The 12,433-nt window shown below is 31.7% G+C and overlaps 1 protein-coding gene across 2 annotated transcripts in view; it reads left to right on the forward strand.

The window, feature by feature from the left end:
• The window catches only part of LOC118181831 (uncharacterized), a 118,091-nt gene that overhangs the window by 30,472 nt on the left and 75,186 nt on the right, over positions 1–12,433 (forward strand). For both annotated transcript variants that reach the window (XR_015041803.1, XM_035351033.2), the window contains exons 11-12: positions 599–672; positions 6,668–6,780. Coding sequence is in view for 1 of the 2 variants with exons in the window: in XM_035351033.2 (XP_035206924.1) it covers positions 599–672; positions 6,668–6,780 (187 nt within the window). In the remaining variant the exon portion in view is untranslated. The remainder of the gene's footprint in view (positions 1–598; positions 673–6,667; positions 6,781–12,433) is intronic.

Genomic DNA, 12,433 nt, shown 5'->3' on the forward strand with positions numbered 1-12,433 from the left:
AAAGGATGAAAAAAGGATATATGTATCTTTTTTTCATGAGCTATTGTAAGAAACTGCAGCAAGCAATAACTGAAAATAAATATATTGATATTCACAAGTAAATAATAAATGAAATCTATAAAAGAACGAGTACTTGCAGAGTAAGATTCAATATACATCTGCTCATCTATCATTTTATAGTTTCTTTCCAATAAGTGATCTTTTTAGGGCTTGGGGTATAGAATGATGGAATTTCGGAAAGTTATAAAATTCTGTTGTGTAGCCGATTATGGGTACTTTCAGAATATTTATTTGATTTGCCTGTCTATCAGAGGCTCGGCTAAATTTTTTACCACTGTATATTTTCAAGCAAATAGATTCGTATATAAGTTTTCAAAAACATTAGCAGTTAAGGTTGCTAATAGCACTGAAATGGTTAGCATTAATTCATATTCATCCCCTCATGCAGTTTTGCAAGTAATATTAAATTATAAAGTTTCATAACTCACTACAAAGATTATTTCTAATTATAAAAGCCGTTGTTATTTTGAAAGATAAGTATGCACATACATGTATATATATATAGATTGATTCATTTTGTTTATCTTTTTTTACGTAGGACTGTACTACGACCGTCTAAAAGACGAAGTTTCACGAAGCAATCAGGAAAGGAAAAGATGTCGTTTGTTAAAGGTAGAAATATTGCATTTTTCTAAATACAAAATTTCACTATTTGAGTATTGAACATATTCTTAGCTTCAGAAAGTAAGTTTTATTTTCTTAGAATTTATTAATAAGCAATTTTTCATTATTTAAGTATTGCTATAACAAAAAAATTATTAATACAATTTAAGTATTATTATAATATTAGAAGCCTATTATAATCTTATCGAATTAAACAGAATGAAATAAAAATTTGAAAAAATAGTCACTATTTATAAGCTGTAGCTGTACCTTTCTTTATTCTAAACTTTTAATACAACTTTGTTGTCCTACAGCATTCTTTTCTTTATCCTTTGTGGTATGGCTGGTGGCAGGTAATAGATCTGACTCCGTATAATGATCAGTACTTTTGTAAGGGTGCGCAATACTTAGTACATTTCTGAACTTAAAAATATATTTATTACAATTACGAGAAGCTCTTTATATATATACGGACAGAGTAGAACAATTATGACGGTAAAGTATAGTCTCCGTGTCTTGAGGAACCTGCTAACTAGGGTCTCTCTAGTCGAGAATTCAAGAACATTCTGATGTCTTATTCCGATGGAAATAAACGAAAGACTGAATTAGATATGCTTAAATAATTTTCAGAAGTATTTTAAATCCACTGATTCGTTATATCTGGAACAATATCAAAGGAAAAACAAGATCATTGGTTCGTCAGCCCTCGTGAAATCGAGAGACTTTGGTGTTCCAGACACAGTGCTAGAACGCTAAAATATCTTGACACTAGTCATGAAGTTATGTCTCTTGAACAGTCAACTGGAAAGAATTATTGCGTCTGCGATTTCAGACTATGTCGTCTGGCACATCATAAAAGCTTGGAATATAAGCGACTTGCGGAGACCGTACACACGATTTTCTCATCTCTTTGCGGTCTAAAGCACCTTCATGTTTCTATTTCGTTTTTAAGAAGGATTCTATCGGCAGCGCGGTTGCATCGGCAACGTTTTCCTGCAGGCCCGTATCCTTCATACAAAACCATCCTATAGGTTGTGAAACGTTTAAATCGGCAGCGTGACTAGCCGACTTCGATCCGGCAGATCAGCTAAGGTAGGGCGGAAAGTGCAAACGGAAGATGTCTTATCATACGGCCTCACATATCCAAACAGCAGCAACAAGAGATAGAACTGAAAACTGTGACCTCTCAAAAAGTCGCTCTTGGAAAATCCTAAATAAATTAGGTGCTCATCCATACCGACCAACACCCAACCAGGAATTACTGGACGGGAATGCCGAGAGATGCTTTGTATGGTGTAACGTTTTCAGTAACCAGATAGAGGTCCAGCCAACAATCTTGGTAAGTATAGTGTGGACGGATGAGGCAAGCGTTTCGCGGAATGAAATATGAAATTATCAGAACACCCTTTACTGTGAATTGGAAACTCCATCATGTTCTGCCGACATTTGACATCGGTTTTCAATTAATGTTTGATATGAAATTTATTATAACAGGCTTATCGGCTGAATATTTTACCAGTGTACGTTAACCGCCGCACAATATTTAGAACTTCTGCAAGACATAATACCGGATATTTTAAGAACCTGTCGTTGTTTCAAATCCTGAATAGATGGGTCCAACATGACGTCGCAAGGAAAGCAGGAATTCGGAAAACGGATAATTGGGTACGGTGGTTTCGAAGAGTGATCTCCTCATTCAACTGACCCTACTCCAATGGACGTTTTATTGGCGGATACCTCAAATAATAGATGTATGTGACCCCTCCACAAACATTGCAGAGCCTTCAACGACGTATTACAAGTGCTTGTGCAAACGTGTCACACGCTATGCTACAGTGTGCGGCATGAAGTTCTAACAAGGGTCCAGATGTGCATCTCAGCTGATGAAGAGATATTTCTCATGTGTTAAACATCGAAAGTAAAGATAGTTTGTGATAACACCTAGGTAAGCAGTAACAAAGGCTGCTTATGCAAAGAGAAGGGATATTATAACCTTCTGTAATTCATTAGATATCTAGGTAAGGAGATCCAAGAATAGTTTTTTGCATTATTACCGCAAGTTAGATGTTTTCTCATACATGTGAAGCGGTTAGTTAGCTTAGGGTAAAGATTAGCAATGATATTAGGGCACTGCTGGCTGCATATCTATGACTGGCTTTTAAATATAGTATTAGATAATTAAATTATTTAACGTTGCTGTCATGTAGTGTAATAATGAATAATATTAAAAAAATAACACGTTTAAAATCCCCCTTTTTATATTTAAAATTCTAATTTCTCTTTTTTACATTTTTCTGCTTCCCCTAATTGCTAGGATAACCGATTAGTTAGTTTTGCGCCGTTTTTCAATTAAAAACATAGCTAAAAAAAGAAATTAAGTGATGTATAGTAATTGCAATAGTTATTTAAATATATTTAATTAAAAATTAACTAATTTCTTTGCCTATAGTTTTTTTAATCATTACGACATCTTATTCGATATGTTAAGATAATCAGCAATCGAGGTAAATATATTTTTACAATTTTAAAGGCAATGATAATCGTTATAACGACCTGCCGTAACAAACAAGAAGAGGACTTTAAAATCTGCGGCCATTATAAGCGTTAAAAAATCAGCTATATAAGTTAATATTGTAGGTTTTCTTAAAACATAAGCAAACCTAAGAAATTTTTTCTTAAATCTAATATATTACGTTTTTGCAATATTTTAATTGCTTTAGATGTTTTGCATACGCGCTGTAGCTTAGAAGAAATTAGCATTAGTTTCTTTACTTTGGGTAATATTCATAAATATTTAGCGAATTTTATTTAGTAATTAATTGACTGCATAGTTAATGTTAATTTGAAATCAAAGTTTGGTATTTTTAAATTAATGAAAAATCATAATGTCAAATGCTCTCATAATGAAATGCAAGTTCTATAAATGGAAAACTTTTTATTTCATTTTTATAAATCATCATCATAAATTTTCTTTATGTAAAAAAATTCCATTATGCGTTTTCCACTTTGGTATCACACACTGGTGAATGAATTGGAAACCCAATATCAATATTTATTTTTTTATTATTATTTATTTTGCACAGATAACTGCTGTAATTCGTTTGGTCATCGAGTCTACATACTTCTACGCCCAGAGAATACCATTCATTGGCTATGCAGCTTTTTATACCCTGTAAATTAGATGGAGGAGGAGAGTCTTTCCACAATGTCGATATTGTGGAAAATGTGGAAAGACGCAATATTAAATGTGGAAAGACGCAAAAATGTCTGGGATATTGCGTTTTTCCACAATATCTCAGACATTTTCTATGGGGTTATGATCCATGCTATGCTGTGGCAAGGAAAGATGTTGGAAGTCAGATTGATGTTCAGTGAACCAATTTTGAACAGTTCTGGACAGTTGTATAAGTGCATTATTCTCTCTGAAGTATCCGTCGCCATCAGGGAAAAAATGGAAGACTGCAGGGTGCACTTGATATGCCAGTATATCTAGGTATCTCAGGGCTGTTTGTTTACCTTCGAGGAACACAAGGCAACGCTTTCATGCCAGCAGAACATGTCCCATATCGTGATACTCCTACCAGACCCTTGCACAGCGCGAGGAAGGCAAGATAGATTCATGGCTTCATGGCATTTTCGCCAAACTCTACGTCTTCCATCAGTGGAAAATAAAGTGTAGCGCGACTGATCCGACCACATTACCCTTTTCCAATCCTCAGATGTTCAGTATCTTCTTTTCCGACACCACTGCAAACGAATTCTTGCATATAGGGCAGAAACGAGTGGTTTTTCTCACAGGCAACCAACTATGCATTCCTATCCTCTGCAATTCTTTGCGCGTCGTTCGAGCTGAAATCTGTTGGGAAATGCCTTAGTTGACGATCTGTGTCAGTTGAAGCACAGTAGAGCCCATGTCCTGCCGTGAAATTCTTCGGAGACGACTCCGATCACTCTCTTGGAAAACAGTGCTCAAAGCGCAGTTATGTCTTCCAGAGAAGGACTGTGGGTTCTGATTCCAACTTTTGAAACCCTATGGCTGCTTTTGAGAATCCAATGAGAGTTGCGGTCTTCGAAGTCGCAGCCCCTGTTAAACGGGCAGCAACAATAAGCCCCTTTTCAAATGGTGATAAAGCTGTCGTTTTTCTCATTTTACTTCATTCATTGTGAAAAACACTCTTAAACCTTGCTTATACTAGCGTTATAGCCAAGCGTAAACCACGTCATAAAAAAATCGCATATTTCATCCTTAGCACGCATTCAAATGAAAATCTCAAATGTTTCTAATTCATTGGTCAGTGTGTGTATAAGCGCGTGCTTATAGTTCTTAATCATTAATTCAACTTCAATAAAAATCATCATTAGTGACAAAATTCTGTCTTTTTAGGTGCACATATTAGGACAGAGGAATACTCTACTTCTTCGCTTAAAAATTTGGTGCTTACATGTGCCACCATTTTCCCATAACATACATACATTCATAACACAGATTCTTCATTATTTAGTAACAAAAATTGTTATCATTTTAAAGAGAGTACCTGTTGTTTTTCGAAAACAGCTATTTTTCTGATATAAGCTAACGGAATACGGAAAATTGTTAAAAAGGATTATACAAGAACGCTTTAGATATTTAGCAGATATTTAAAACTTCGTTGTCTTTTAAATCGATACGTATATCAATCTTTAAAGTAATTCAGAGACAGTATAATAATTGAATTAATTTATTCAAATGCCTGCGTTGAATTATTTTTGAATAATTGCAAATCTTTTTTAATTTTAATAATAATTATTCATTGCATAAATGTGAAATGAAATCTAAAATGAAGAATCTAAATAATAATACATATACTCTGCACACACTCACCATGAAGGGAAGCAGTTCTATATCTCCCATTCTATTGGGACGACTGATTTAATTTGCGTTTTTCATGCCTCGAAAACGCGAATTATATTACATTTACATATATAGCATTGTTCTACACATAGGTACTTTGACACAATATTAAGACTTTTTCTGAAATGACATACCAGTTTTTTTCCATTTTTGGATTTTACGCCTCAAGTTATGCCATAGTGCCAAATTTTGTAAAAGTCGCTAGAATAGTTTTAAGAAATTAGCTCTCAAAATTTTAACTCCTCAATGTTAATTAAATTTAGTACATAATTTTTAATATATCTTTCTTTATTAAACTCATTTAATTCATTCTTTCACAGTTCGAAATTTATCTCATTCCAAATAAAATTCGCTGATATTTTCTGATTTATTTTTTTTAAGTTGTATTTTTTAGTAATTTTTATAAATTTTGGAAAAACGTTTTGAATTATAACCGATAAAATTTTACAATCATCTTAAAGTAGATGTATTCCCATGTATATCGGCAAAACAAGAGTTTTTTGTTCAAAATTTTTCTAAGATATGCGAGAATTTACATATTATCTCATTTTTAAATTTAACTTCTTTGTTTAATGCAATAATAACGCCAAATGTGGTTTACGGATATAAAAATAATAATTATGATCTACGGGTATTTATGGTTTACGGATATAAAAATAATAAAATGTAACATAAAGAAAGTTATTTGAAAGAATGAACGACGTACTTTTTTTCGCTCGTGTAGAATGAAAGGGAAAGGGAAGTAGGTTACCATAAATTAAAAATTTCGCCAAGGCATCCCTCCTCTTGGCACAAACTAAGCAAAGTGCGCCAAGATCAATTTTTGAATTTTTCGGTAATGTTCTCACCAAATTTTACAAAATTTGATATTTAGGCATAATTTGAATCGAAGAATCGGAATACGGAAAGAACTCCGTATGTCATTTCAGAAAACGTTCGATTTTGTATCAAAAATTCTTTCTCTTTGTATATCTAATACATATCGTAAGTTAGCTTTCAAGATATGAAAAACGCAAGTTAAATTTGTGATATATATATATCTATATATTGCGTCTGTGTGTGTTTGTGCAGATTTTAATGCTTATGATTAGTAAGGCACATATTATTTCGCAGTTGTACCTCCAGTTGTACATTTTTCCGATGAAATATGTCAGGAACCAGATGTCAGTGGAGGTAAAGGTTCTTCCTTAGGAAAGCTTACTCAATTAAGCAAAGATCTTCAGAATGTAAGTAAGAGAAAACTTTTCAAAAAACATATACTAATTTTTTTCATTCGTTATAGATTTTTGAAGCTTATATATTTAAAATGCAATGAGAAATGTTTTGTAAGTGCTGTGTAACATAATGCTTTTTAAGTGCTCAGTCTATTACAATGCATACATTGTATTAGATTAAGAATCCGAACACTGTAAGAAAATCTTTATTGTTACTGTTAAAATCTTATTAAACATATAATCCAGAGCAAAACGGCTTTGTAATTGAGGAAAGAAATTATGCTTTTAAAGTGGGAAAGAATGGCATATTAAGCGAAAATCGGTAGGATTGAGCACAAGGTATTGGACGTTAATTGAACGAGATTTGATTTTCACAAAAGCGCTCTCGGTAATTCAACGTTGTTTTCTTCAGTTAGCATTAAATGGTCACAACCTACTACAAGGCACAACCTACTTCGCTTCTTTTTGTTATCCTTCCTCCAGTATAGACTGCTTGTGATAACTACTAGTGAGTTCTCGAAAATTCATTGATTTCCATTTCTGTATGCACTCTCAGACATTCAGTGCTACCGCCTTCTTCTGCTGTAACCAAATGAAATGCAAGTACCAAAAACAGATAGAGAAATTACAGATTTTCGAAAGCAATGCATTCACCCTAACAGTAACAACGACAACATTTCTGACAAAATTTAAGATATTCATTTGTGAATAAAAGTGAAATTTTCTTCAAATATGAATTCGATATTCTTTAAAGCCTCACTCATTTCTAATATCTTTAACGTTAGGAAACTTAAGCTGATCTTGAAGAAGGTGAGAAACTTGAAGAAGATTTGACGAAATTTCTTTTATTTGCTTTTTGTTTAAATTGTTGTTCTTGTCATGCCTGATCTCACTAGTCTGATCTTATCGAACATGCCACGAAATTCATCGTGGCAAGTAGCACAAGATTACGCCTGTCGTTGGCAAAAGCCTTGAACTCCATAGAGGCGATAGTACGATTTTCCCTAGTTTCACCCCAGTTTTGAGGGACAGCTTCTCGGAGGATTGGATCCAACAGTCTCCCACCCCGCTTTCCCTACCACCAAATCACACAAGAGGACGTTCGCCTCGCCATATATTTTGAGTGCTTCCATGCCGTAAGGACACTATGCGTTTCTAAACATCTGTGCCTTCTTAGGGATTCGAACCAGCCCCTTCGGTATGGCAATCAAAGTCACTAGCCATTATCCCGTTTGGGCGGCACCTCTGTTGAAACTGAATGAAATAGCGAAAGATGTAAAGCAAGTGATAAAATAAATAAAGCAACTAATAGAGCAAGAAATAAAATAAAAAGAGAATGTAATAGAACAAGAAATAAAATAAAAAGAGAATGTAATAGAACAAGAAATAAATTAATACTAGATAATTTAGGATATTTAGTTGTAGTTGAAGAAAGCGGTACAGTTGAATTGCAAGCCTTATCCCAAAATAAAATTTGCAATTAATACTTTTTCTTTTACTTAATATCATCAGTGTTTATTTTTTTCATATATACAGATACTAACCCAACTAAGGACTTTGATACAGAGTGTTTTTTTAAAACAACCATACAGAAGAAGCCGTACAGAAGAAATTAATTAATACTAGATAATTTAGGATATTTAGTTGTAGTTGAAGAAAGCGGTACAGTAGAATTGCAAGCCTTCTCCCAAAATAAAATTTGCGATTAATATTTTTTCTTTTACTTAATATCATCAGCGTTTATTTTTTTCATATATACAGATACTAACCCAACTAAGGACTTTGATACAGAGTGTTTTTTTAAAACAACCATACAGAAGAAGCCGTACAGAAGAAATTAATTAATACTAGATAATTTAGGATATTTAGTTGTAGTTGAAGAAAGCGGTACAGTAGAATTGCAAACCTTCTCCCAAAATAAAATTTGCAATTAATACTTTTTCTTTTACTTAATATCATCAGCGTTTATTTTTTTCATATATACAGATACTAACCCAACTAAGGACTTAGATACAGAGTGTTTTTTTAAAACAACCATACAGAAGAAGCCATACAGAAGAAATTAATTAATACTAGATAATTTAGGATATTTAGTTGTAGTTGAAGAAAGCGGTACAGTTGAATTGCAAGCCTTTTCCCAAAATAAAATTTGCAATTAATATTTTTTCTTTTACTTAATATCATCAGCGTTTATTTTTTTCATATATACAGATACTAACCCAACTAAGGACTTTGATACAGAGTGTTTTTTTAAAACAACCATACAGAAGAAGCCGTACAGAAGAAATTAATTAATACTAGATAATTTAGGATATTTAGTTGTAGTTGAAGAAAGCGGTACAGTAGAATTGCAAGCCTTCTCCCAAAATAAAATTTGCAATTAATACTTTTTCTTTTACTTAATATCATCAGCGTTTATTTTTTTCATATATACAGATACTAACCCAACTAAGGACTTAGATACAGAGTGTTTTTTTAAAACAACCATACAGAAGAAGCCATACAGAAGAAATTAATTAATACTAGATAACTTAGGATATTTAGTTGTAGTTGAAGAAAGCGGTACAGTAGAATTGCAAGCCTTCGCCCAAAATAAAATTTGCAATTAATACTTTTTCTTTTACTTAATATCATCAGCGTTTATTTTTTTCATATATACAGATACTAACCCAACTAAGGACTTTGATACAGAGTGCTTTTTAAAACAACCATACAGAAGAAGCCGTACAGAAGAAATTAATTAATACTAGATAATTTAGGATATTTAGTTGTAGTTGAAGAAAGCGGTAAAGTAGAATTGCAAGCCTTCTCCCAAAATAAAATTTGCGATTAATATTTTTTCATATTTTTTCTTTTACTTAATATCATCAGCGTTTATTTTTTTCATATATACAGATACTAACCCAACTAAGGACTTTGATACAGAGTGTTTTTTTAAAACAACCATATAGAAGAAGCCATACAGAAGAAATTAATTAATACTAGATAATTTAGGATATTTAGTTGTAGTTGAAGAAAGCGGTACAGTTGAATTGCAAGCGTTTTCCCAAAATAAAATTTGCAATTAATATTTTTTCTTTTACTTAATATCATCAGCGTTTATTTTTTTCATATATACAGATACTAACCCAACTAAGGACTTTGATACAGAGTGTTTTTTTAAAACAACCATACAGAAGAAGCCGTACAGAAGAAATTAATTAATACTAGATAATTTAGGATATTTAGTTGTAGTTGAAGAAAGCGGTACAGTAGAATTGCAAGCCTTCTCCCAAAATAAAATTTGCGATTAATATTTTTTCTTTTACTTAATATCATCAGCGTTTATTTTTTTCATATATACAGATACTAACCCAACTAAGGACTTTGATACAGAGTGTTTTTTTAAAACAACCATACAGAAGAAGCCGTACAGAAGAAATTAATTAATACTAGATAATTTAGGATATTTAGTTGTAGTTGAAGAAAGCGGTACAGTAGAATTGCAAGCCTTCTCCCAAAATAAAATTTGCAATTAATATTTTTTCTTTTACTTAATATCATCAGCGTTTATTTTTTTCATATATACAGATACTAACCCAACTAAGGACTTTGATACAGAGTGTTTTTTTAAAACAACCATACAGAAGAAGCCGTACAGAAGAAATTAATTAATACTAGATAATTTAGGATATTTAGTTGTAGTTGAAGAAAGCGGTACAGTAGAATTGCAAGCCATCTCCCAAAATAAAATTTGCGATTAATACTTTTTCTTTTACTTAATATCATCAGCGTTTATTTTTTTCATATATACAGATACTAACCCAACTAAGGACTTTGATACAGAGTGTTTTTTTAAAACAACCATATAGAAGAAGCCATACAGAAGAAATTAATTAATACTAGATAATTTAGGATATTTAGTTGTAGTTGAAGAAAGCGGTACAGTTGAATTGCAAGCGTTTTCCCAAAATAAAATTTGCAATTAATATTTTTTCTTTTACTTAATATCATCAGCGTTTATTTTTTTCATATATACAGATACTAACCCAACTAAGGACTTTGATACAGAGTGTTTTTTTAAAACAACCATACAGAAGAAGCCGTACAGAAGAAATTAATTAATACTAGATAATTTAGGATATTTAGTTGTAGTTGAAGAAAGCGGTACAGTAGAATTGCAAGCCTTCTCCCAAAATAAAATTTGCGATTAATATTTTTTCTTTTACTTAATATCATCAGCGTTTATTTTTTTCATATATACAGATACTAACCCAACTAAGGACTTTGATACAGAGTGTTTTTTTAAAACAACCATACAGAAGAAGCCGTACAGAAGAAATTAATTAATACTAGATAATTTAGGATATTTAGTTGTAGTTGAAGAAAGCGGTACAGTAGAATTGCAAGCCTTCTCCCAAAATAAAATTTGCAATTAATATTTTTTCTTTTACTTAATATCATCAGCGTTTATTTTTTTCATATATACAGATACTAACCCAACTAAGGACTTTGATACAGAGTGTTTTTTTAAAACAACCATACAGAAGAAGCCGTACAGAAGAAATTAATTAATACTAGATAATTTAGGATATTTAGTTGTAGTTGAAGAAAGCGGTACAGTAGAATTGCAAGCCATCTCCCAAAATAAAATTTGCGATTAATACTTTTTCTTTTACTTAATATCATCAGCGTTTATTTTTTTCATATATACAGATACTAACCCAAATAAGGACTTAGATACAGAGTGTTTTTTTAAAACAACCATATAGAAGAAGCCATACAGAAGAAATTAATTAATATTAGATAATTTAGGATATTTAGTTGTAGTTGAAGAAAGCGGTACAGTTGAATTGCAAGCCTTTTCCCAAAATAAAATTTGCAATTAATATTTTTTCTTTTACTTAATATCATCAGCGTTTATTTTTTTCATATATACAGATACTAACCCAACTAAGGACTTTGATACAGAGTGTTTTTTTAAAACAACCATACAGAAGAAGCCGAACAGAAGAAATTAATTAATACTAGATAATTTAGGATATTTAGTTGTAGTTGAAGAAAGCGGTACAGTAGAATTGCAAGCCTTCTCCCAAAATAAAATTTGCAATTAATACTTTTTCTTTTACTTAATATCATCAGCGTTTATTTTTTTCATATATACAGATACTAACCCAACTAAGGACTTAGATACAGAGTGTTTTTTTAAAACAACCATACAGAAGAAGCCATACAGAAGAAATTAATTAATACTAGATAACTTAGGATATTTAGTTGTAGTTGAAGAAAGCGGTACAGTAGAATTGCAAGCCTTCGCCCAAAATAAAATTTGCAATTAATACTTTTTCTTTTACTTAATATCATCAGCGTTTATTTTTTTCATATATACAGATACTAACCCAACTAAGGACTTTGATACAGAGTGCTTTTTAAAACAACCATACAGAAGAAGCCGTACAGAAGAAATTAATTAATACTAGATAATTTAGGATATTTAGTTGTAGTTGAAGAAAGCGGTAAAGTAGAATTGCAAGCCTTCTCCCAAAATAAAATTTGCGATTAATATTTTTTCTTTTACTTAATATCATCAGCGTTTATTTTTTTCATATATACAGATACTAACCCAACTAAGGACTTTGATACAGAGTGTTTTTTTAAAACAACCATATAGAAGAAGCCATACAGA

Source organism: Stegodyphus dumicola, chromosome 6, assembly GCF_044657685.1.
Source record: "Stegodyphus dumicola isolate Sdum_Otavi_A_Nest chromosome 6, ASM4465768v1".
In the NCBI taxonomy this organism is placed as follows: domain Eukaryota; kingdom Metazoa; phylum Arthropoda; class Arachnida; order Araneae; family Eresidae; genus Stegodyphus; species Stegodyphus dumicola.